General features: G+C 39.5%; 1 protein-coding gene across 1 annotated transcript in view; it reads right to left on the bottom strand.

Moving 5' to 3' along the window:
• RNF17 (ring finger protein 17) overlaps positions 1-25,604 on the bottom strand; it is a gene marked incomplete at both ends in the record, with an annotated part of 121,712 nt that overhangs the window by 23,845 nt on the left and 72,263 nt on the right. Inside the window, 6 exons of the mRNA XM_082859781.1 lie at positions 1,451-1,566; positions 2,799-2,889; positions 16,541-16,659; positions 16,802-16,952; positions 17,608-17,835; positions 25,216-25,336. Of these exons, the coding sequence (XP_082715907.1) occupies positions 1,451-1,566; positions 2,799-2,889; positions 16,541-16,659; positions 16,802-16,952; positions 17,608-17,835; positions 25,216-25,336 (826 nt within the window). The remainder of the gene's footprint in view (positions 1-1,450; positions 1,567-2,798; positions 2,890-16,540; positions 16,660-16,801; positions 16,953-17,607; positions 17,836-25,215; positions 25,337-25,604) is intronic.

Below are 25,604 nucleotides of genomic sequence, written 5' to 3'. Positions count from 1 at the left end.
ATAATAAAGCAATATAATTTCACTTAAATGCATTAAATTACTATCCCATATTTACATGCTATTCTCTCTTAAAATCTATTAAGTATATCCCAAGTATCATACAATTAACTAGGTGTTATTGGGAAATACAACAGCTTCAAGCTGATTCTAGTTTAGCCCAAAGACAGATCATACATGTGGCAAGTTATCAACATTCATAAAATAATACAAAGATAATGAGTCCCTTAAAAAATACAGTTTTTCCATACTATTCAGATATTAAGTGTTAGTGGTAACACATGCTATATTCATTCATAATTGCTTCACTTCCTGTTATTGCCTTCCAATTAAAAAAAATGCCTATAAAAAACCCTAGAAGGAAATATTAACATTTTTATGTTAGAAAAATGATGACAGATTTTTGTTTCTTCCACTTTCCTGTATTTTCTTTCTTTCAAAAGGAAATGAGCACTGATAAGATAATAGCTGCATAATTCCTCAACTAACACCGCTCCCTCATCACTCCCAGCCTTGAGGTAGTAGTTTTAGTGCCAGAAAAGTAGAAAAGAACATTAAATTAGTGGCAGATACTGTTAGTTAATATAAACTTGCCCAGCATTTTTCACTTTAACATTTCTTTCAGCGAGGAACTGTGTTAGCCTGAAGTCAGTGAATGCAGGACTAGATGCAGAGCCTGGCTAACTGCCAAGGCCCAGGCAGTGAAGTCAGCATCTACCACACCTGGCCAACTACCTCGGGTTCCGTATTATTTCTGATCTCTCATTCTCCTTCCATTTCATCAAGATTGGGGTCCTGATCCAAATAAGGTAAGGTATAATAATCTAAGATAAAAAAAAGAGATCTGGCCATGTATGGTAGAAGGTGACCACTTGGAACATGTATCTGCAATTCTAATATACCTCTCTCTCTAGAAGGAAAAAGATAAAGAGGAAACTAGAGTTACAGTGATATCCTGATCCTTCTCCCCTTGGATCAAAGGTATTTAAACCCCAAATTTAGTATCTGAAAGGATCTTTACATGTAAATATTGTTCAATTACTTTTTTGGCTACCCATTTCTACTCATTTGCTACCTATATCACACAAATATATTTTGGTATATACCTACCAGAATTTCCAACATAAAGCTTAAACATTTCTGCTTAAGCAAATGAGGCCAAAGGGTTCAGATCTGGTACCCACTGTGTAATTCTCTTTTCCTTTAGTTTAAAATGTACTGATAAATGCCAGAGCAAAGGCGGAAGTATAAAAGCAAAAATGTCTAGGGATTTAAACATTTAGCAATTCTGAATGAATTTACTTCTAAGCTGGCTTCTCAGGATTAGGTTATAAATCATTTTTAAGAGCAAACAAGAGGCAATTCATGTCTGAGCACACACAGATACGAACATTTACACAGGCACATAAGAAGCCTCCATCACAAAATGCTGTTTTAAAAAAATAGTCTATACCTCGTTTCTCTCAAAGCCAAACCTCTTTTAATCAAATATTTGGAGACATCAACAAACCCTCCTTCTTTATCTCTGCAGAAAATTTTCACAGGTAATGGCCATGTTGTGTTGTTTTCCTGCAGTGATTTAAGAGCAGAGTAAATATGAGACACAAAAACGCAACTTCGTATAAACATTACACTTTTCACAGGTATTCCCTCCACATTTCTCCATGCCAGAAAGAAAAATTCCCAACCAAGTAATTTTGATATCGGAACATATCAGAGAGAAAACAGCATGGAAGACAGTCATCAGAGAAAGACAGTTGTTTTGTGAAGTCTATCAGGAAGACTTCACTGTCCAGGGGAAAAATACCAAGCAGAGGAGAAAAAAGGATGACTGAAAACTGTGTTTTCCATCCCAGATTGGGGAGGGAGGAAAACATCCTCAATTACAAGTTCTCTATTCTCCTGAATTCTTTGTAATTATAGAACTAAAATATATTTTCACAGGTGTGCCTTTCTTCTGCTGTGAAAAGCCAAAGAAAGAACTACAAAACATATATTCTGTTTTATATGTTATTATAAAAATGGGGGAAGTACACAAAGAAAAAATTAACATGGAAAGACTTACAAGAAAATTCTAATCATTAATGCAATAAAATGTATCAAATTAGAAAAAAGTTAAGGAGACAAGGAATATTTCTTAGTGTTCTGAAAGGACATGTCCTATATATGTATCCTCTTCTCAAATCGGCACTCATACAAACACCTTTTATAATGTACAGTTAATATGATTTCACTAGAAGCTTAACTACCAATTCGTAAAGAATATCAAAGGCTTCAGAACTGCACTCTAGCATACATACCTTCTGGTTTTTAATATGCAAATTATCAACTCAAGAATATTAGTTTAGAAGTGTTTTGATTCACTCATATAATCATTTACAGTACATATCTATTATGAAACAGGCGTTACAGTGTTTTTTATTGGCCAGGTCGTGTGGCTTGCAGGATCTTAGTTCCCCAACCAAGGACAGAACCTGGGCCCTTGGCAGTGAAAGCATGGAGTGCTAACCACTGGACTGCCAGCGAATTCCCAAACAGGCGTGATAACTTGAAGACCAAAATAAATGATGCAAAATAATATCCAAATAGGGAATTCCTTGACAGTTCAGTGGTTAGGACTCCACGCTTCCACTACAGGGGGCACAGGTTCGATCCCTGGTTGGGGAACTAAGATCCCACATGCCACGCAGCCAAAAAAAAAAATGCAAATAGCTTACTACTATTTTCTCAACAAAATAAATGCTTTTGTAGAAAATGTCAATGAAATAACCAGTACACATCTACTGTACCTGTTCACACACTTGTATGACGATGGTTGCTACGGCTCCAGTGAGGTAAAACGAGAGACAGTCACAGGCTGTTGCTGTCCATTTGTCACTCCCACCAGCTGGTCTAAAACAAAAAATGACAACTTGTTTTATAACAAATAGCATAGGATATAGAAACATAAAAGAACCATCATATAAAAATATATTTCAACCAACTACATATGTAGTGAGAAGTCAATTTAAACATGGCTTTGTATTATTCTCACAATTTTCTTCCCCATTTTCATAGCCTTTTATTCATCCCTCTATTCTAGCTATGGCCCAAATTACATGCTAAGTTATTTATGTACATCTGTTCTGAAGCTACACTGAGAACTCTTAAAAAAGTAGATGTGTTTTAAGTTTTTTAAAGCTAGTATATACATTTCATATATGCTAACTACACTATAAACTCAGAGAGCAGGGATAGTGTATTTTGTGTTATGTGTACACACATTTGATTCTTGAACGATGTGGGGGTTAGGGGTGCTGACCCCCCGTGCAGTCAGAAACCTGTGTGTAACTTCACAATTGGCCCTGCATATCTGTAGTTCTGCATCCAGATACAACCAACCACGGACATGTAGTGCCATAGTATGTATTTACCATTTATGTATAAGAGGACCCGTGCAGTTCAAACCTGAGTTAAGGGTCATCTGTATATTATGTGTTGTATGTGTTATGTCCATCATATCTCCAATGCCTAGCATAGTGCCCAGCTCACAGAAGGCACGCCAAAAATATTTAATGGAAATACAAACAGTCCCTTTGTAATGATGATTTCTCTGCCCAAATATTTTTGGAAGATTTTTTCTGGAATTTAAAGCTAATTTGCATTACTACCCATGAATATTAGCCTCAATTATTTTTAGAAAATTTATTTTTAATAATCATGGTAAAAAGTGTTCAATAAATATTTGACAAATCAATGAAGAGCAGAGTATCAACTTCATCATCTATTTTCGTTTGCAAAGTCGAAACTGAGTGACTTTAGATGTTTCTAACCATCAAATCCACCCCCAAAGAATAAAGAACTAGTACCACTAAAGAGAGTACAAGTAAATACTGCAGGCTCTGAAGGCTCTCTAGAAAAGGCTTCTAGATGTGGAGTTTCATTAGCGCTGCCCCATCCTCTGAGTAAATAAGCAATGTGGCCAATCTTTTCACACTGAATGGTTTATGTGAGTGAACTAAAGAAATCAACTGTGGGGCTTCCCTGGTGGCACAGCGGTTGAGAGTCCGCCTGCTGATGCAGGGGACACAGGTTCGTGCCCCGGTCCGGGAGGATCCTACATGCCGCGGAGCGGCTAGGCCCATGAGCCATGGCTGCTGACTGTGCTCCGCAACAGGAGAGGCCACAACAGTGAGAGGCCCGCGTACCGCCAAAAAAAAAAAAAAAAAAAAAAAAAAGAAATCAACTGTGTATGTAGTTTGACCAAATAGGATTTAGTAAAACTATTTATTAAGAAGCCCAAACAGTGTTCCTATGAGCTAAGAAGCTTATATTATCAGTGACGCCTTGAATTAGTTATCATTTTTTATTTATAATAAATAAATAATAATTATTATTATTAGCATACTAGCATCATTAAGGTTTTCCTATGATTTATTAAGAATACACACTTTAAAATATTACCTTTTGAACATCTGAAAGTATTCACAACATTTCAAAAATCTATGGCATGTATCCATAAAACTTTGTGTTTCAGTTGAGAAAGATAAAAAAGTTCTGGAGATGGACAGTGGTAAAGGTTCCATTACTTAAAGCCATGGAACTGTACACTTAAAAATGATAAATTTTATGTTAATGTATATTTTACCACAATAAAAAGAAATCTATAAAAAAGATTTCTCAGAAGGGCAGTAAAGCATAGTGGTTAGAACTCTGGTTCCAGAATCAGAACTTTAATAATCCTAGTTCAACAGTTTGATGTATTACTCTGAATTATAAAATATTTAACCTCTTGAAGACTCAATTTCCTTATCTTTAAATAATACTTTTTATCTATAGCTTAAAGGTCTGCTGTGATAATTAAGTAAAATAATGCCTGTTAAGGCAATTAATACAGGGTCTAGACATGCTTAAGGTTAGCTATTATTAGACTCCTGAAACAGTGGTATTCCATTACAGTCCATAAGACATAATTCAAGGTGTCAATAGGAATGCATTCTCTACAAGAGGGGTCCCCAGCCCCCAGGGTGTGGACTGGTCCACGGTCTGCTAGGAACCGGGCTGCACAGCAGGAGGTGAGTGGCGGGCGAGCAAGCAAAGTGTCATCTGCCGCTGCCCATCGCTCTCGTGTTACCACCTGGACCATTGGTCGCATTACCACCTGAAATATACCCCCCCTACACACCCCATCCATGGAAAAACTGTCTTCCATGAAACTGGTCCCTGGTGCCAAAAAGGTTGGGGACTGCTGCTCTACAATACTGGGTACAATTAAGGGACTGACAGAATTCTGTTCTATCAATGAACAGAGCCTCCACAACAAAGGGAAAAGGACAGCATCAAGATAGGGAGGAGAGACAGAGACACATTCTCGCCAAGGAAAGACCCACGCCCCAGCTGCAGCGATCCAGAATCAGGAGGGACCACAAAGGAGGGAGAGAGCTGAGCTCTACATGAGGCATGCCAACTGATACTGAGCAGGGCCCTGTAGGGCTCCTGGGCACAAAAACTTTGTGTCTCCCATTTTTTTGAGTATAGGAAATACCCTTCACTTGGCATCACGACCTCTAGATCCTGTACAGGACAGAGTCCCCGGAACACCTGGCTTTGAAAACCAATAGGAAATATGACCAGGAAAACTACAGAACTGCAGAGAACATGATGCTGAAAGCTCAGCTTCTCTGTACACTGGTGCTGAACTGAATCTTGGAGACAGAGTTTTGGGTGAAGTAGAAAAGGATAGCTTTATTACTTTGCCAAGCAAAGGGGGAAACAGAGGGCTACTGCCTCGAAAAACTATGTGTTCCAACTTGGAGAGGACAGTGAGAAGTTTTATAGTAATGGTTCGGGGCTTTCCTGATGGTGCAGTGGTTAAGAATCCACCTGCCAATGCATGGGACACAGGTTCGAGCCCTGGTCCAGGAAGATCCCACATGCAGTGGAGCAACTAAGCCCGTGTGCCACAACTACTAAGCCTGCGTTCTAGAGCCTGCGAGCCACAACTACTGAGCTCGTGTGCCACAACTACTGAAGCCCACACACCTAGAGCCCGTGCTCCACAACAAGAGAAGCCACAATGAGAAGTCTGTGCACTGCAACGAAGAGTAGCCCCTGCCCGCCACAACTAGAGAAAAGCCGACATGCAGCAATGAAGACCTGATGCAGCCCAAAAAAAAAAAAAAAAATCGTTCAAAGAAGGCGTGATCACATGGACATTCTTCTGTTGGGTTGGTAGAGACATATGTCAGCGTCAGCATCATCAACCTTCACTGGTTCCAACTGGTCTGGGGTCTACATGCTTGTGGGCAGCATACTATCATTAATCGTTAACTTCTCCCACCTGGAGGGGGTTTCAGTATCTCCAAAACAGCTCAAAGATATTGTTGTTTATCCACTGATGGGGAACCAGGACCCTCCCCAAGGCTGCACTACTGTTTCTCTTGACTGCTTTTCCCTGGTCTCGCATCCCCTCCCTTCCCTAATTAACAACTGTTTGAATCTGCCCATTGGAACTCAGGTCATGGAGGCTGAATGAAAGCTATTTCCTGTAATCAAAGAAATGGGGGACACAGAAAGTCTTTGTGCCAGGGAGTCCCAGAGGGCCCTGCTTGGTAGTAAACAGAAAAACCTGCCCTTAAAGGGCCTGTGCCCAAACTCACTCAACCTAAAAACAAGTGCAAAAACACCAGATTGAAAAGGGCATGGGCCACACACGAAGAGGACCCACTTACTAAATCTTAAAGCGTTTGCTGGAGAGGGAGAAACCAGCTGGGATGCCCCCTAGGGACTGAGACACTAGCAGGAGCCTTTTTTGTGATCTCAGGCTACCTTGCTATCACTAGCACTGAAATTCTCCCTCTAACCTATTAGCACTAACGGGTCTGCCCTGCTGAGAGTCCTGCCCACCCGAGCCTCAGCTGGGCCTCACAGCCATGCAAGCAACAGCCCTGCCCACCAGCACCCCACAGCAGCCGCTGCCCTGCCACAAGAGGAGGGCACACAGAGCCCACAGAGGGGACACCCCTTGAGTGCCAGGCTGTGGCCACCAGGCAGGATTGTACCCCTGAGTCCCACTGAGCATCTCCTAAGTAAGGCCACTCTTTCAAGACCGGAAGAGAGAGCTGATTTATCTAATACATATGAACAAACAGAGAATGAGGCAAAAAGAGGAGACAGAGGAATATGTTCTAACCAAAAAAACAGATTAAAACCTCAGAAAAAGAACTAAACAAAACAGAGATAAGCAACGGACCTGGTAAAGACTGAAAAGTCATCATCATAAAGATGCTCACCAAACGCAGGAGAAGAATGGATGAACACCATGAGAACTTCAACAAAGAGACAGAAAATATAAGAAAGAACCAAACAGAAGTTGTAACTGAATGAAAAATGCCCTAGAGGGCTTCCACCACACACAGGATGAAGACAAAGAGCAAATCAGCAGGCAGAAGACAAAGCAGTGGAACTCACCCAGACAGAACAGCAAAATGGGGAAAAAAAAAAAAAAGTGAAGATAAGAAACTTTGGAGACAACAAGTGGAATAAACGTTTGCATTATAGGAGACCCAGAAGATGAAGACAACAAAGAAAGAAAGAAAGGACCAGAAAAATTATTTGAAGAAATAGTGGCTAAAACTTCCCTAATCTGAGGAAGGAAACAGACACCCAGGTCCAGGAAGCCCAAGAGAGTTCTAATAAGATGAACCCAAAGGATCACATCAAGACACACCATAATTAAAATGGTAAAAGTTAAGGATAAAGAGAAAATCCTAAAAGCAGCAAGAGAAAAACAACTTGTTATGTACACGGGAATCCCCATGAGGCAATGAGCAAATTTTTCAGCAGCAACTTTAAAGGCCAGATGGGAGTGGCATGACTATTCAAAGTGCTGAAAGAAAAAAACTTCCAACTAAGAATTCTCTACCCAGCAATGTTTTCATTCAGAATTGAAGGAGAGATTAAGAGTTTCCCAGATAAGCAAAAGTTAAAGGAGTTCGTCATCACTAAACCAGCCCTACAAGAAATGTTAAAGGGATTTCTTTAAGCTGAAAAGAAATGGCACTAATTAATAATAAGAAAACATACAAAAGTAAAAATCTCACTGAAGATGGTATAACAAAAGTAGTGGATCAATCACTTATAAAGCTAGCATGAAGGTTAAAAGATAAAAGTAGTAAAATTAATCAGAAGAAAGTACACACACAGACTGAGAGTGAAGTTATAAAAAAAGAATTCCATGCAAATGGAAATAAAAAGAAAGCTGGAGTACCTATACTCATATCAGGCAAAAGAGACTTTAAAACAAAGATTGTAATAAAAGACAAAGAAGAGCATTACATAATGATAAAGGAGTCAATCCAGCAAGAAGATGTAACATTTATAAGTGTATATGCACCCAACAGAGGAGCACCAAAATATATAAAGCAAACATTGATGGACTTAAAGGGAGAAATTGAAAGCAATACTATAAAGGTAAGGGACATTAACACCCCACTTGCACCAATGGATAGATCATCCAGACCAAAAACAGTAAGGAAACAGCAGATTAAAATAACACGTTAGATCACATGGACTTAACAGATATATGCAGAACATTCCATCCAAAAGCAGCAGAATACACATTCTTCTCAAGTGCACATGTAACATACTCCAGGGTAGATGACATGTTAGTTTACAAAACACGTCTGAATAAATTCAGAAAAATGAAATCGTATGAAGCATCTTCTCCAACCACAATGGTATGAAACTATAAATCAATCACAAGGGAAAAAAATGGGGAAAACCACAAAAACGTGGAGATTAAACAACATGCTACTGCACACCCAATAGGTCACTGGAGAAATCAAATAGCTAGTGACAAATGAAAACAGAAATACAACATACCAAAAATCTACAAGACACAGCAAAAGCAGCTCCAAGAGGGAAGTTCACGGCAATTAGGCCTACCTCAATAAACAAGAAAAATCTCAAACAAACCAACTTTACACCTAAAGGAACTAGAAAAAGAAGAATAAACAAAACCCAAAATTAGTAGCAGGGAGGAAATAATAAAGATCAGAGCAGAAATAAATGAAATAGAGACCCCCCCCACCGCAAAAAAAAACCCCAATAGAAATGGCCCACAAAACTAAGAATTGCCTCTTTGAAAAGATAAGCAAAATCAACAAAACTTTAGCTAGACTCACCAAGGAAAAAAAAGAGAGAAGACTCAAATAAATAAAATCAGAAATAAAAGAGGGGATGTTAACAACTGATACCACAGAAATACAAAGGATCATAAGAGACTATTAACAATTATATGCCAACAAAATGGACAACCTAGGAGAAATGGATAAATTTCTGGAACCACACAATCTTAGCAACTGAATCATGAAGAAATAGTGAATACACTCATTACTAGCAAGGGAATTGAAACAGTAATAAAAAAATCTCCCAACTAACAAAAGCCCAGGAGTAGACAACTTCACTGGTGAAGTCTACCAAACATTCAAAGAAAAATGTTTTGAAGAATTCTCAAACTCTTCCAAAAAACTGAAGAGGAGAGAAACCTTCTGAACACATTTTATGAAGCCAGTATTTCCCTGACACCAAAACCATACAAGGACACCACAAGAAAAGAAAATTGCAGGTCAGTATTTCTGATGAACATAGATGTAAAGATCGTCAACAAAATATTAGCAAACAATACATTAAAAGGGTCACATATCACGATCAAGTGGATTTATTCCAGCAGTGTAAGGATGGCTCAGCACCCACAAATTAATCAACGTGGTACATACAGTAACAGGATGAAGGATAAAACCATATAATCCATCTCAATAGATGCAGAAAAAGCATTTGACAAAATTTAACACCGATTTATGATAAAAACTCTCAACAAAGTGGGTACAGGGAGAGTGTATTTCAACATAATAAAGGGCATATATGACAAACCCATAACTAACATCACACTCAATGGTGAGAAGCTGAAAGCTTTTCCTCTAAGATTAGGAACAAGACAAGGATGCCCACTCTCATCACTTTCATTCAACATAGTATTAGAAGTCCTAGAACAAGTAATTCTAAAATTTGTATGGAACCACAAAAGATCCTGAATGTCCAAAAAACAATCTAGAGAAAGAAGAACAAAGCTGGAGGTATCACGCTCTCTGATTTCCAACTATACTACAAAGCTACAGTAATCAAAACAGTATGGTACTGGCACACGAGCAGACACATAAATCAATGACCATAACAGAGAGTTCAGTAATAAACCCACACATATATGGAAAATTATTTTATAACAAGGGAGCAAAGAACATACAATGGAGAAAGGATAGTCTCTTCAATAAATGGTGCTGGGAAAACTGAACAGCCACATGAAAAAGACCACTAGACCACTATCTTAAGCACAAAAATTAACCCCAAAAGAATTAAAGACTTGAATGTAAGAACTGAACTATAAAATTCCTAGAAGAAAACATAGGCAGTATCCTCACTAACCTCAGGCTTAGCAATTTCTGTGGATCTGACGCCAAAGGCAAGGGAAACTAAATCAACAAATGGGACTGCATCAAACTAAAAAGCTTCTGCACAGCAAAGGAAACCACCATCAAAATGAAAAGGCAACTTACTGAATGAGAGAAGATATTCTGCAAATCACGTATCCAGTAAGGTGTTAATATCCAAAATTATAATGAATGTATACAACTCAACAACAAAAATCCCCAAACAGCCTCATTAAAAAATGGGCAGAGGATTTGAATAGACATTTTTCCAAAGAAGACATACAGATGGCCAACAAATATATGAAAAGATGTTCAACATCAGTAATTATTAAGAAAATGCAAATCAAAACCACAAGAAGGTATCACCTCACATCTGTTAGAATGCCTGCTATCAAAAAGACAACCAATAAAAAGTGTGGGCAAAGATGTGGAGAAAAGGGAACCTTCCTGCACTGTTGGTGGGAATGTAAATTGGTACAGCACTATTGGAAAACAGTATGGAGGTTCCTCAAAAAAATAACTACTATATAACCCAGCTATTCCACTTTTGGGTATTCACCAGAAGAACCTGAAAACACTAATTCAAAAAGATATCTGCGGGCTTCCCTGGTGGCGCAGTGGTTGAGAGTCCGCCTGCCGATGCAGGGGATGCGGGTTCGTGCCCTGGTCCGGGAAGATCCCACATGCCGCGGAGCAGCTGGGCCCGTGAGCCATGGCCGCTGAGCCTGCGTGTCCGGAGCCTGTTGCTCCGCAACGGGAGAGGCCACAACAGTGAAAGGCCCGCGTACAGCAAAAAAAAAAAAAAAAAAAAAGATATCTGCACCCCTATGTGAACTGCAGCACTATTTACAACAGCCAAGATATGGAAGCAACCTAAGGATCCATCAAATGGAATAATGGATAAAGGAGATGTGATATACACACAACTGAATACTACTCAGCCATAAAAAAAAAAATGCAATCTTGACATTTCTAACAACATGGATGAACCCTGAAGATATTATGCTAAATGAAATAAGCCAGACTGAGAAAGCCAAATACCACATGATTTCATTCATATGTGGAATCTAAAAAACCAACCAACAAACAAAAGAGAAACAAACTCATACATACAGAAATCATATTAGTGGTTACCAGAGGGGAAGGGAGTTGGGAGATGGGTGCAAAGGGTGAAGGGTGTCAATTATAACGGTGATGGATGGTAACTAGGCTTGTGGTGTGATCACTTTGCAGTGAATACAAATGTCAAATTATAATGCTGTACAGCTGAAACTTATATAATAAAAAATATCTGGTGAATTTACCTTTAAAAATTTTCAATTTGTTTTTCAATTATAGTTTTCAAACATATTCAAAAGCAAAGAGAATATAATAAATCTCATCTATCATTCAGCTTTGACAATTGTCAATACATGACCAATTCTATTTCATCATATTCCCATGTATTCACTCCCATCCCTGATTATTTTTTTTAATATTTATGTGTGTATGTATGTATGTATGTATGTATGTCTGAGCTGGGTCTTTGTTGCTGCACGAGGGCTTCTCTAGTTGCAGCGAGTGGGGGCTCTTTGTTGTGGTGCACGGGCTTCTCATTGCGATGGCTTCTCTTGTTGCAGAGCACGGGTAGTTGTTGCACGTGGGCTCAGTAGTTGTGGCTCACAGGCTCTAGAGCACAGGCTCAGTAGTTGTGGTACACGGGCTTAGCTGCTCCGCAGCATGTGGGATCTTCCCGGACCAGGAATCGAACCCGTGTCCCTTGCATTGGCAGACAGATTCTTAACCACTGTGTCACCAGGGAAGCCCCTAATTATTTTTAAGTCCCAGATTTAACATTATTTCATTTGAAAATATTTTGGCTTGCATTTCCAAAACTAAAATTTTTTTTTTTTTTTTACGGTACGTGGGCCTCTCACTGTTGTGGCCTCTCCCGTTGCGGAGTACAGGCTCCGGCTGCGCAGGCTCAGCGGCCATGGCTCACAGGCCCAGCTGCTCTGCGGCATGTGGGATCTTCCCGGACCGGGGCACGAACCCGCGTCCCCTGCATCGGCAGGCGGACTCTCAACCACTGCACCACCAGGGAAGCCCCAAAACTAAATCTTTTTAAATAAACACAAGCACAGTACTGTTGTCACATTAAAAATTAATAATTTCTTAAGATCAACTATTCAGATGGTGTTTTTTTCCTGATGTTTCAAAACAGTCTGAATTGGTAAACAAAATCCATACATCATGAATGGGCAATATGTATCTTTAGTGCCCCTTCCATCTCTTTCCCTTGTAATTTTCTGTTGAATAAACAGAGTTGGTTTGCAGTTTCAATGGTCTGAATTTAGCTGACTGCATTCTCATGGTGTTTAACATGTTCATCCATCTCTTGTATTTCCTTTAAATTCATAGTTAGGTCTAGAGTCTCGATCAGATTCAGGTTCGCCTATTTCTTTTTTCAGCAGTACTATTCAGAGATGGTGCTGTGTAATTCCCTCAGGAGGTACATAATGTCTGATTCTCTTTTGTGATGTTAGCAGCCACCAACAATCATGTCTAGATCCCTTAGTATATAAGAGTTGTAAAATGGTGGTATTCCAATGATATCATTCTTCCTTTGTTAGAAGGAATGCTTATAAAGAACAACTTTCCCTTACCACCTAATTGATATCTCAAGACACAGATTGTACAGGAAAAACAAGTGCTCATTTCCCTTATTTACCAATTTTCAGAATGAACTAGTTCCCTAGAATCCTCTAAAAGTGATGTTTTTTTTAAAAATCACTTTATGAATTTAGAGACTTAAACATATCAAATGCTTTGATACAACATAATAATCATCCTACTGCTGTTCAAACTGTCCCATCTTTGGTCAGTGGAAGTTTATTCAGGTTGGCTACTGAGTCCTGTTGTCATAATCTATCTATCCATCCATCTATTTATTTATAGCTTTCTTGCTTTTTGCTAGGTCAAGATATTCTAGGCTTACACTGTGTATTTCCTTCCCAAGACCTGGAATCAGACATTTTCCCAAAGAGCACTAAATTCTTTTAGTGGGAAATGGTATTTGGAGACCACAATTTGTGCACCAGCATGGCTCATTGCTACTGGGTCCTTCATGTTACAAGGCTAAATAACATGTTTTTTAATAATTAAAATACCTTATCAGTTTCTACTGATACTATGAATTCAAAATCAGGAGTACAAGGTAAATCAACCTTAATCTTACATTTTTACCATCTAACAACTGTTCTTAATGATATGTAACATAATTACTATTTTGAATTATCCCACAAAACACACACAACAGTTTCAGTAACACTACAACCAACTTTGGGATTAATAAAAACAGCTGACTTGGGGGGGGGCACTTATTTCTTGTCCTTAGGATATATTTTGGTAAGCATGTACAGTCAACTTATTGTGTTTTAAAGTCACTTGAAAAAGTTCCTCTCTGCGAGGCTATACCACCACCACATACAGTTAATTTCATTTTACTATTTTTACTGATTTGTCTGCATAAAATATTAATGTTGTTCTAATGTTAAACTGATATCGTTAGTAACCTCTTTTCCCCAACTTATTTGAAGTACTTACTCTTAGTTAATACCAATGTGACAACAGGAGGTTGATTCAGCTTCTCACATATACTCTCCTTTCTCCCTCCATTCTTTGAAATTGTGGCTGATCTACTTTGCATTCTATACTGTTTTCCTAATAACTATCATTTAATCTTGGTTCTTTTGGTAAAATAAATGTAATGTTCACCACAATTCTTATGTCAAAATCTCTCTCGTTGGTTACCTAAAACTTGTTCTCTTACAGGGACCGTTCCTGGAAACAATATCCCCTGAGTGATGAAATCAGTATTTTGTGGTCTTTTTACCAATACCTGAAAGTCAGTTGGCTGGATATAAAACCCACAGCTTGCCATTTTCTTTTGAGTATTTTTAGAATGTTACTCTCTTACCTTCTGGCATAAAGTGTTGATGATGACAATGTTATTTTATATCTCTCGTGAATCAATGATTTTACTAGATAATCTCTCAGTGTTGGCATTCCTGAACCGATTTTCCAAGATAGGCAGTGCACCTTTTCAATGTATTTTTTAAAGCAGTATTTTAGGGACACTTTTTTGAATTGGGTTTTTAGTATTTGTTTTGATCTATTTCTTTTAGTCTTGTTCTTTGACATTCCTATTACATGTATATTAGGTCTCCGTCTAGGTATCTTTTGTTTTCTTTTAAATCCTTTGGATTTTTAAATTAAAAACATCTGCCCTTCTTTTGATCTTGTATTTCTTTTTTTAAACATTTATTTAAATTTATTTGTTTACTTATTTATTTTTGGCTGCGTTGGCTCTTTGTTGCTGCACGCAGGCTTTCTCTAGTTGCAGTCAGCAGGGGCTACTCTGTTGCGGTGTGCAGGCTTCTCACTGTGGTGGCTTCTCTTGTTGCGGAGCACGGGCTCTAGGCATGCAGGCTTCAGTAGTTGTGGCACACGGACTCAGTAGTCGTGGCTTGTGGGCTCTAGAATGCAGGCTTGGTAGTTGTGGCGCACAGGCTTAGTTGCTCTGCAGCATGTCGGATCTTCCCGGACCAGGGATCGAACCCGTGTCCCCAGCATTGGCAGCTGGATTCTTAACCACTGTGCCACCAGGGAAGTCCCTTGTATTTCTCTTTAAGACATTTTCTATTACTTATTTGCTTTGTGTTTTTTCCAGTTTAGTCTACATTCTGATATGATTTTCTTTTCCTTCCTGAGTGCTATCATCTCTTTTCAAATCTTCCTTTTTCTGTAATCAATCTTATTTGAGTTTTTCTAATTCTATTTTATGTTGTTCTTCACAGTGTCTATCATTTTCTAAATTTTTTAGTTTACTTTGAAATACTACTGCTTTGTAAGCCTGTCTTTTTCGTGGATTCCATTGCCTCTAGGGATATTATTTGGCTCCTAATTCTCTTTTCTCATAATTTGTAAGGAGTTCGACTGTAATCCTTCTTTTCACTAATGTTTTAAGTGAAGTAAAATTTCCTGTACTTCAGGAGAACGGGGGGATCACAACTGCTTTCCGAGCTTCATGGCTCTGGAACTCTGACTTGTGTCGTTCTCCCAAAGTGACAGACAACATGGCTTCATACCTTGCTCTCTACTTTTATCTGCATCTTTTCTTTCCTTTGCCCCACAGTCTGCCTTGCTCAAATCAGGCTCTCTTCCCAGCAGATTCTCCTCTGTCTGGGGGTCCTGGAAGAGAGCTTGTATGGCTAAGAAGGCTTCAGTACCATGAAACACCGGCCTGTCACAGAGCTCTCGCATTGAACTACAAAGAGCACCCTGCGTCTCATTTTTGGTTGCTGTTCTCAAGTTGGCCCATGTGCTCTAGTGAAATGCTGTTGCCAATTCCTATTTTCAGACCTGTGAGGACCCCAGGCAGCTTTCCCTCTCCATCCTCCCCCACAAGTGTGACACCACAGGGTCTGGTTTGTGGAGCACCCCACCTGCTTGTGTTGCCTACTTTCGTTGTAGATGTTGTCCATGCAGTCTGCAGATTTGCATCCATGTTTATGTGTTTATGGTAGGATTCTAGCAGACTCTACAATTATACCTTGCCATTTCCCAGAATCCTAATTCACTCTTTCTGGTAATTTACACATTTTTAGCTATCCATGCAATTTTAAGCTTATGAAATACATTTTTATTTCTATCTGCTTGTGTGCCTCAAGGGTTTTTTTTTTAACAGTTTGAATTCTTTCTAGATACCACCAAAGTTTATTATGTACTTCATATTTTTATCTTTCCTGTTTTTGTTTTTTAATTTTTTGGCCACACCATGCGGCATGTGGGATCTTAGTTCCTTGACCAGGTATTGAACCCACGCCCCCTGCAGTGGAGGTGCAGAGTCTAAACCACTATAGTGCCAGGGAAGTTCTTCTTTCCTGCTTAAAACCTTAAAATTAACTAGACAGATCAACTAGATCTTATGAAAATTTCAGAATATGTCAGAAAAATCAAAACTGATAAGAATCCATCCAAAAAGAAACATATTTAAAATCATATTCAATGAGAAAATTTACTCAGCTAAAAACTACCTTATATCAACAAGAGAGCATTCCAAAGATAATCTTCCCATGGTCTTTAGGTTTTCTTGAAGTTCTCTTAAACAGTTAATATTCACTACTAGTTCAACACCCACGTCATACAGCAAGACCTATGAAAACAATAACTTATTAAGTCTATGGAAAGACAGTGCTTAAAAATTTTTTTTTTGCAAACTGAAAAGCATGATAAAAATTGGATGAAAATACAAAATGCATTCACTTTCATGATTATATTCTTAATGCTGCATTTACCTCCACCAATGTGTCTGTAACCATTCTGATGATCTGGCCCCTTTGCCACTGATTTTCATCTGGGATCTTAACAGCACAGTGCATATTGCTCTTCCATTTAACAGGTTCCCATTTTGAGTTTTCATAAGCAGAGACCATCTTTTCTCCTAAACTATGTAAAGAAAAAAAATGTTAACTCTCGAAACCTTTTCTTGTGACGTACAATTCCCTGACTCCCTGTCTTCTACTGTCCTCCCTCCCTCATTCTATTCCAAACAAACCGGCTACCTTGTTCTTCCTTGGACACCCAAGCACATTTCCACTGCAGGGTCTGGAACTAGTTCTTCCCTCTGCCTGACGTGAGCTTCTCCCAGGCATCTTCATGGCTCCCTCCCTCCCTGCCTTCAGGGTCCATTTCAAGTGTCACTGACTCTGTGAGGTCTTCTTCCCCCACTGCTTGATCTTTCTCGTCTTCATCATCATCTGCTGCACTGAATACTTTGTTCACTGTCACTCCCTCTACTAGAATTTAAGCTCCATGACAGCATAAGCTTGTCCATGTTTTTAGCACTGTATCCCCAACACCTATAATACTGGCTGTCAAATAATAGGCACTCAGTAAGCATTTGTGGAATTTATAAACCCTAACACAGTGAAAATAACCAGTAAAAATATTATTTGTATATTTTAACTGGTTTTTTAGTGAATATTTAGCTGAAATAATTTTGTACTTTTAAAATTCTGCATTTATGACTTCTAGATCTTTGAAACGAAATACAGAAAGAAGAATAAAGCTACACGCACAATGTTTTCTTTGAATGTTATACCTATGAAGTAAGTCTTCTGTTAATAACCACTGAACATAAATCTTCTCAGGAGACACTACATTGCAGATGTACACAGGCAGTTCCTTATAATAAAGTGACTGCAGATCCTCATTAGGTAGAGATTTTGCAAATACAGGATTTAAGTTGTGTACTTCATTTGAAATAATTTCTTCTGGAGAAGGATCCCATACTTCAGTATGCTTTTTGGAATTATCTTTGAGGGTGTATCTGAAAAAATAACAAAATCCATTAGCAAAAAGAGTAGCTTGCAAAATATTTATGTTTGTATTTGCTTAGATCTAGAAATGAATAATATGATTTTAGATACGAGTCACTGCTTTGCAGTTTTGATACTAACAGAAATTTTAGTCTTTTGCAGAGCACAGGCTCTGGACGCGCAGGCCCAGCGGCCATGGCTCACGGGCCCACGGCATGTGGGATCTTCCCGGACCAGGGCACGAACCCGTGTCCCCTGCATCAGCAGGTGGACTCTCAACCACTGTGCCACCAGGGAAGCCCTAGTCTTTTTTTTAAAAAGAGTTCTTAATGATTAACAAAGGACAAAGAGGAAAAGTAAAAGCCAAACTTTCTATTTTAAAAACAGTTTAAAATACCAAGCGTGCTCATAATTACACAATTTCCCACTGATATTTTGTACTCACAAAGGAATAGAACTATTCAGTGTCTTTTTTTTTGGTGACTTGAATATTTCTCCTTGACTAAAAAGTATCCATCTGTCTGAGAATATAAGTGGAAAACAACTGCTATTTTAAAATATCTTAATAAGCAAAATTATAGAAGTGTTTAGAATGTTTAATGAATCAGATTAGCTCAGATTCTAATCACAAATAATTAATGTCAAAATTTCTTTAAAGGAAAAAACTTAAGTTCTTTCACAATAAGCTTGAGATTTTGCTAACCAAAGAGCCTAACAATTTTTCCTTCTAAATCTAATGGACAGTTTTCAGTCCTTACTCAACATCTACTCAGAGCCTAAACTAGCTACTCTTTCCTTCTTGAAATGTTCTCTTTCTTTGGTTCCTGGTTTTTCTTTAGTTTTAGGTTCCCGATTTTTTTTTTTTTAACTTCTCTCTCTTGTAAGTGATAATGCTCAGACTTGCATCTTCACCTAGGAAGACTGGGATGATTGATGAAAGTGATGGACTCATTTATTATGTGTATGTTAACTTGCCATCTGAATCACCTAACCAGGTCTCTCTTCCATGCTCCAGACCCAGGTACTCATTTCTTTCATTCAACTAATATTTCCTGGGTACATACTGTGAGCCAAGAATGCTAGATCCCAGAGATATGGCAGTGGACAAAATAAGCAGGGTTTCTGTCCTCCTGGAGTTTATGCTATTGTGATACTGAGAGATCACATAATTACACAAAAAATAAATTATACAGAACAAGGGCATAGGCCAACGAAATCTAACCCAGTCTGTGAGTTGGAGAAGGTTTCTCTTGATTAAATGACATTTCAATTGAGATTTTAAAAGGACAAGCAGAAGTTAGTGAGGCATTCCAGAAACCAAAAGAAAACATGTAGCTTTGACATAGTAAAGCAGTAGGACATGACATGAACCTTAAGGTAGACAGGCACCAGAATATTTGGGAAACATTATGTTTTATTTTATAAAGGATGGTGTGCGTATATGATATAGTTGAGCCCGACAGACTAGACTGTGGAACTTCACATTTCTTTTCTTACGCCTCAGGTGCTCAGGGCACGCACTGATCAAGGGAAGCTCATGTTCTACTTTGAGGACAGGCAATAGATACTATGAAAACAGTGGGACTGGTTGCAGTCCTCAGGAATCGGCAATCCGGGTGTGGAAGGGCAAGGAGACTGGCTGGGCTGCCAGAGCAGCAGAGGTGGTTTATGAAAACTGGTACCTTGGGAGGGGCAAAGCAATGTGCTTTTATAAAATTTTCAAAAGTAAATACTGTAAGTGCAATTAGTTAAGATCACGGGCTCTTTCCACTCTCACTTTTCCTGTCCTTTTTTTTCTCATCTTGGATGTTGGCCAAAGCATTCTGGGGTGGCTAAGGGGAAGCTGAGTTGGAGACACATTTAGTTTGTATTTAGTGGGATACAGTTTTGTGGCTCACGACACATCCTGTGGAGTTACGCTATTGCTAGCCATCTTGGTGCAGCAGTGGGTTCCAGAAATGCTCCCACAACCTTAGTGTCACATATGAAAACATAAGGTTCAATACAAAGCTAATGCACCACTACGTGTAATAAGTAATTGAGCCACTGTACACCTGTTTTTCTGGCATAACAGTGCTTCTCTTTCATTCTTTAACATGTCCCAGTTTGGACGAGAAATAGGGTTACCCTGTTAATAAACAAATTAAATCATAAATCAATACATTAATAAATGTCGAATCAAACTGTATTAAAGATTCATTATAATAAAACTTGAAGTGTCTTGAATATTATGTATATACATAATATATGTATAATACATGAAAGAAATAATAGATTCTCCTAAAATTAATTTTAGAAATTTACATGACATTACCAATAATTGAGCTATGGCTCTAAAAAACTTTAAAAAAATTACCAATAAACAAATTTCGATCAGCCACACTAAAGACTGGATTACTTTTCTATTCTCTCCATAGGGATATCACAAAATCTGATATTTCATGTGGTAATCAGTATACAGCTAAAAAAGAAAGTATTTTACAGATGAGTCTGAATTTTCTAACATTTGTGGTATTTGTTAACTTTTGAAAATCTGTAATTTGTTGATTTCTTTTGCCAGCCTATATAAATATTACTTTTGTTTTTTAAATTCTATAGTTATAATTTTGCATTCTTTTTCTCAAAATGGGGTCTCCCAAATGGTACAAACTTCAGGCTGACCCAGGAGACCTGGAGTTTCCCTTGCCGGGCACAAGCCTGAGCACCAAGGGTGAGCAGACATGGCTGCCTCTCCCCTCACCCCCCTTCCTTAGCCGCTGCAGCGCCCGCTCCTCACTCTCACCACGCGACCCCTGCGGTCCCACGGCTGAGGGCATGGCCCACAGCTCCCGACCGCTGCACAATGCTTTTGCTGCCTGGAGATTCTCCCTCTGCTTTCTTAGCCACAGGACCTCACGCCAATACACCCAGAGCGGGTGCTGCCTTCACTCTCCCCACAAACCTGTGCTCTGTTCTCAGGGAACAGTGTCACCAGTCACTGGTGGTCAGGTCAGTGATCCTGAGTCAACCTCAACTCCCTCCTCTTTCTCACCTACAATGAGCAGCAGGGTCTTGTGATGCTCACCCCCTTTATGTTTCACGATCTAGCCATTTTCCATCTCCAGGTGTTTTTTGAAAACTTGCCATCAGACACAGCTTTCTAAAATGCAAATCTCTCAGTCCTCTGTTTAAAATCCTTCAATAGCTCCCCTTTCTTCAAGGGATAAACTGCAAACACATTCAAGTGTTTGAAAAGTACTGTAATTTACTTCTCAGTGACTGAGGTTCCTCAATTATCTAGTCTCTGCGTTTCTCCTGCCATACCAGCCACTAGTACCTTTTTTTTCTGTCCGTTAGCTGTGTGACTATACTAACAATACATAAACACACATATTTTTCCTGAATGCAGGTCTTCACTCCTGGTTGTATTAAAGAATTCAGCTTAAGTGAGAGCTCCACTGGTGAGCCCTCCAGGATTCCCCCACAGCACCGTAATTACCCTTTGCACAGCTCTTATCGCACTGAAAGGTCAGACTGACCATCTCCTTTCCTACTACAAACCAACCTTACTCACCACTGAGTACAGCATAACAAGTCAGCCTGTAAATATTTCTCGCTTATGTAACTGAACAATAAGGACTATTAGCTAATGGGCTATTTAAAAAAAAAAAAAAGTTTATTGAAGTGTATCTTAGATGTCAAAAAGTTCACCCATTTCAAGTGTATGACAGTAACTTTACCAAATGGTATAACCACCAGCATCGATCAGTTTTAGAACATTTTCACACATACACCCCCGTAAGACCCCCCACGTCCATTTACCCTTAATCCTTGTGCCCACTTCTAGCCCCAGGCAACCCCTAATCTACTTTCTGCATCTACTGGTTTGCCTTTTCTGGACATATCATACAATTAGTAATCTCCTGTTTCTGGCTTCTTTTACCTAGATTAAAATTTCTGAGGTTTAGGGACTTCCCTGGTGGTCCAATGGTTAAGATTCTGTGCTCCCAGTTCCGGGGGGCTGGGTTTGATCCCTAGTCAGGGAACTAGATGCCACATGCCGCAAAGAAGATCCCACGTGCTGCAACTAAGACCCGGCACAGCCAAATAAATAAATAAATATTTTTAAAAAATTTCTGAGGTTTATCCATGAAGTAGATGTGTCAGTTTGCTTCTTTTTATGGCTGAACAGTATGCCACTGTAGGAATATACTGTGTTCTGTCTATTCACCAGTCACTGGATATTTACATTGTTTCCAATTTTTGGCTAGAATATGAATAGTGCTGCTATGAACAACTGCTTGCAAGTTTGTGTATGGACATATGTTTTCATTTCTCCTGGGTAGATACCTAGGAGAGGAACTGCTAGGTTTTATGGTACTTTTATGTTTAAATTTTGAGACATCCACAAGCCATTTTCCAAAGAGCTACACGCTGTTCTGCGTCCCCCAGTAATGAGGGTTACTCCACGTCCTCACCAGCATCTGTAATTGTCTGTCTTATGTATAACAGCTGTTCTAGTGGGGGAGAAATGGTACCTCATTATGGCTTTAATCTGCATTTCCCTGATGATTAGTGTCTTATCTTAGATATCTTTGCTCAATCCACTGTACTGAAGATTTCCTCCTTTTTTCTTCTGGAAATTTACTTTTAGCTCTTAATTTTAAGAGTATAATCCATTTGAGCTAGCCTTTGTGTACAGTGTGAGGTAAGAATTATGCAAATGCAAATTAAACCAAATATGAGACACCACTACACATCTACTAGAGCCACCAGAATCTAGAACACCGACAGCACCGAATGCTGGCGAGGATGTGGAGCAGCAGGAACCCTCACTCACTGCTGGTGGGAACGCACACTGAAGTTACTGTGGAAGACAGTTTGGCGGTTTCTTATAAAACTAAACATACTCTTATCATAGGATCCAGCAATTGTGCTACTTGGTATTTACCCAAAGGAGTTGAAAACTTATGTCCACACAAAAACCTGCACGCAATCTCTACAGCAGCTTTATTCATAATTGCCAAAACTTAGAAGCAACCAAGATGTCCTTCAGTAGGTGAATGGATAAATAAACTGTGCTGCAACTAGACAATGGAATATTATTCAGTGCTAAAAAGCAATGAGCTGTCAAGCCAGAAAAAGACACAGAGGAACCTTAAGTGCATATTACTAAGTGAAAGATGCCGATCTGAGAAGGCTACAGACTGTATGATTCCAATGTGGAAAAGACAAAACTACGGAGACAGTAAAAAGATCAGTGCTTGCCAGAAGCTAGAGGGGAGGGAAGGATGAACAGGCTCTCACAGAGTTTTAGGACAGTGAAAATACTCTGTATGATACTATAATGGTGGATTCAAGTCATTATATATGTTAAACCCCACAGAATACACACTAATATAAACCATGGACTTTGATGATTATGACACGTCCATACAGTCTCACTGATACCAGCGAACACAACACGTTAGGGGGTGATGATGGTGGGGAGGCTGTGCCTGCGTGGGGCAGGAAGTGTACGGGAACTCTGTGCCCTCCGCTCCACGTTCTGAACCCAACACTGCTACAGAAAACAAAGCCTATCTAACAAAATAAAAAGGGTGACAGACCTGAATATGAAACATAAAACTATAGAATACACAGGAGAAAACCTTTATGACCTGGGGTTAGGCAGAGATTTCTTACCTAAACACAAGCACCTGAATTATAAAAGAAAAAACATTGTCAAACTGAACTTCAAAACCAGAACCTTCTGCTTTTCTTTTTTTAAATAAATTTATTTATTTATTTATTTTTGGCTGCGTTGGGTCTCCATTGCTGCGTGTGGGCTTTCTCTAGTTGCGGCGAGCGGGGGCTATTCTTCGTGGTGGTGCGCAGGCTTCTCACTGCAGTGGCTTCTCTTGTTGCAGAGCACAGGCTCTAGGCACGCGGGCTCAGTAGTTGTGGCGCAAGGGTTCTAGAGCGCAGGCTCAGTAGTTGTGGCGCACGGCATTTGTTGCTCCGCGGCATGGGGGATCTTCCCAGACTAGGGATCGAACCCGTGTCCCCTGCACTGGCAGGCGGATTCTTAACCACTCACTGCGCCACCAAGGAAGTCCCCCTTCGGCTCTTTGCAAGACACTTTAGGAAGTCAGATTGGAAGAAAATATTTGCAAAGCACATGCCTAATGAAAGGCTTGTATCTAGAATGTATAAACAACTTTCATATTTCAATAACAATAAGCAACAATGTTTTAAAAGCCAGACACAAAAAGGCAAAATGTTATATGACTCCATTTATATGAAGTTGTGGAATAGTCAGAATTATGGAGACAGAAATTCGATCAGGAGCTGCCAAGGACCGGGTGTGGCGGAAGGAGACTGACTACATGAAGGCACCAGAGGGAACTCTGAGGGGTGATGGAAACAGTCTGCATCTTGACTGTGATGATGGTTGCATGACTATATGTATTTATCAAAACTCATAACTGTACCTAAAAAGGGTGAATTTCTTATTGTATATGTTATATATCTCAATAACCCTACTTAAAAAAAAAAAAGAAAACTCAGTCCAATACATTTGAATGTTTCCTCTCCTTTCCTTCCCTCCCTCGCTTAGGACCTATAGTGAAAAAGGGCAGGCCCTCTCTTCTGTTCCTCCCTTGTTAGGGGCGAGGTGGGGGGAGAGCCAGACCACACGCTGAGCACGTCACTGCAGGCCTCTGCTGGGTGTCTCCTCACTGCTCCTCTGGCTTCCCCTGGCAGGCATCACGTGTGGGTGTTATCAAATATTGGCTTTCTTAATGGCTGTGCGAGGGAGTTCTTCGGAAGACCCCTCAGGGGCCAACCCCAATGCACAAGTCACTATTGTGGAAGAACTGCTGTGTCTTGACTTCACACCCTCCCACCCTCCCTAGCACCGCTCTGCTCTTCTGATTCTGGGGTCACCTCAACCACTGGCCTGGCCTGGGTCTCAGCACAGTAGCTCAAGCCTGGGTCTCTCTGAAAGTATCTACCTGAGCGCAGGAAAGATCCACATGTCTCCAGGTGAGAACATGGGCTTCTCTGCCACGATGCTCACGCTCGACCCTGCCGTTTCTCTTCCTGATCCTCTTCACAAAGGTTCAGGAGGCACCTAAGCAGACACCCCACCTAGAATAAGACGCCAGTCTCCTTTTCTTAGAAGCACCCTCCATCTCCAGGAGCCATTCTTGTTGTTGTAGAATCCCTTACAGATGAAGGAAAAAGCCACTCTATTCCCACTAGACTAAAGACTCCAATTATTTTTCCTTCTCTTTTTACTGACCCATTAACAGGGAAAAGCTCCCAAGTCTATAGCCTAAGCAGATAATCAATGGGGAATGATATGCCAGTTTCCCTTCTTGTGAAGTGTTACATATGAAGTAAAAATAAAAGTTTACAGGTCCACTTACCCTACTTCATAAGATGCTAGGCCCTCTTTAACTAGCTGGTCATTAATACTGGTAGGAGTCATTCCAGGAGCAGCATGAAAATCGAAAAGCTCAACTAAGAGCACATTGTCTTCCAGAATTTCTGTAAAACCATTAAGACTAGTTTGGGGAAAGAAACAAATATGTCCCAAAATATACTAAAGAGCAATTTTTAAAAACCTGAGAACTTAAAAAAAAAAAACAAAAACAAAAAAAAAACCTGAGAACTTAATTTCCTTCATTTTGCATAATGTCAGTCTCTCTCTAGGGGTAAAAGTAGCATTTTTCACACATAAAAGAACTGCCAATGTTAATAAAATTTTCATTTTAGGTTATTGTGTACTGTTCCATAATGAACCGAAAGCAGCTTA

The sequence above is a fragment of the Leucopleurus acutus genome, assembly GCF_964270905.1.
Source record: "Leucopleurus acutus genome assembly, chromosome: 18".
NCBI lineage: Eukaryota > Metazoa > Chordata > Mammalia > Artiodactyla > Delphinidae > Leucopleurus > Leucopleurus acutus.
The sequence above is the reverse complement of the archived record's forward strand: the minus strand, read 5'-3'. Positions and strand labels throughout refer to the sequence as shown.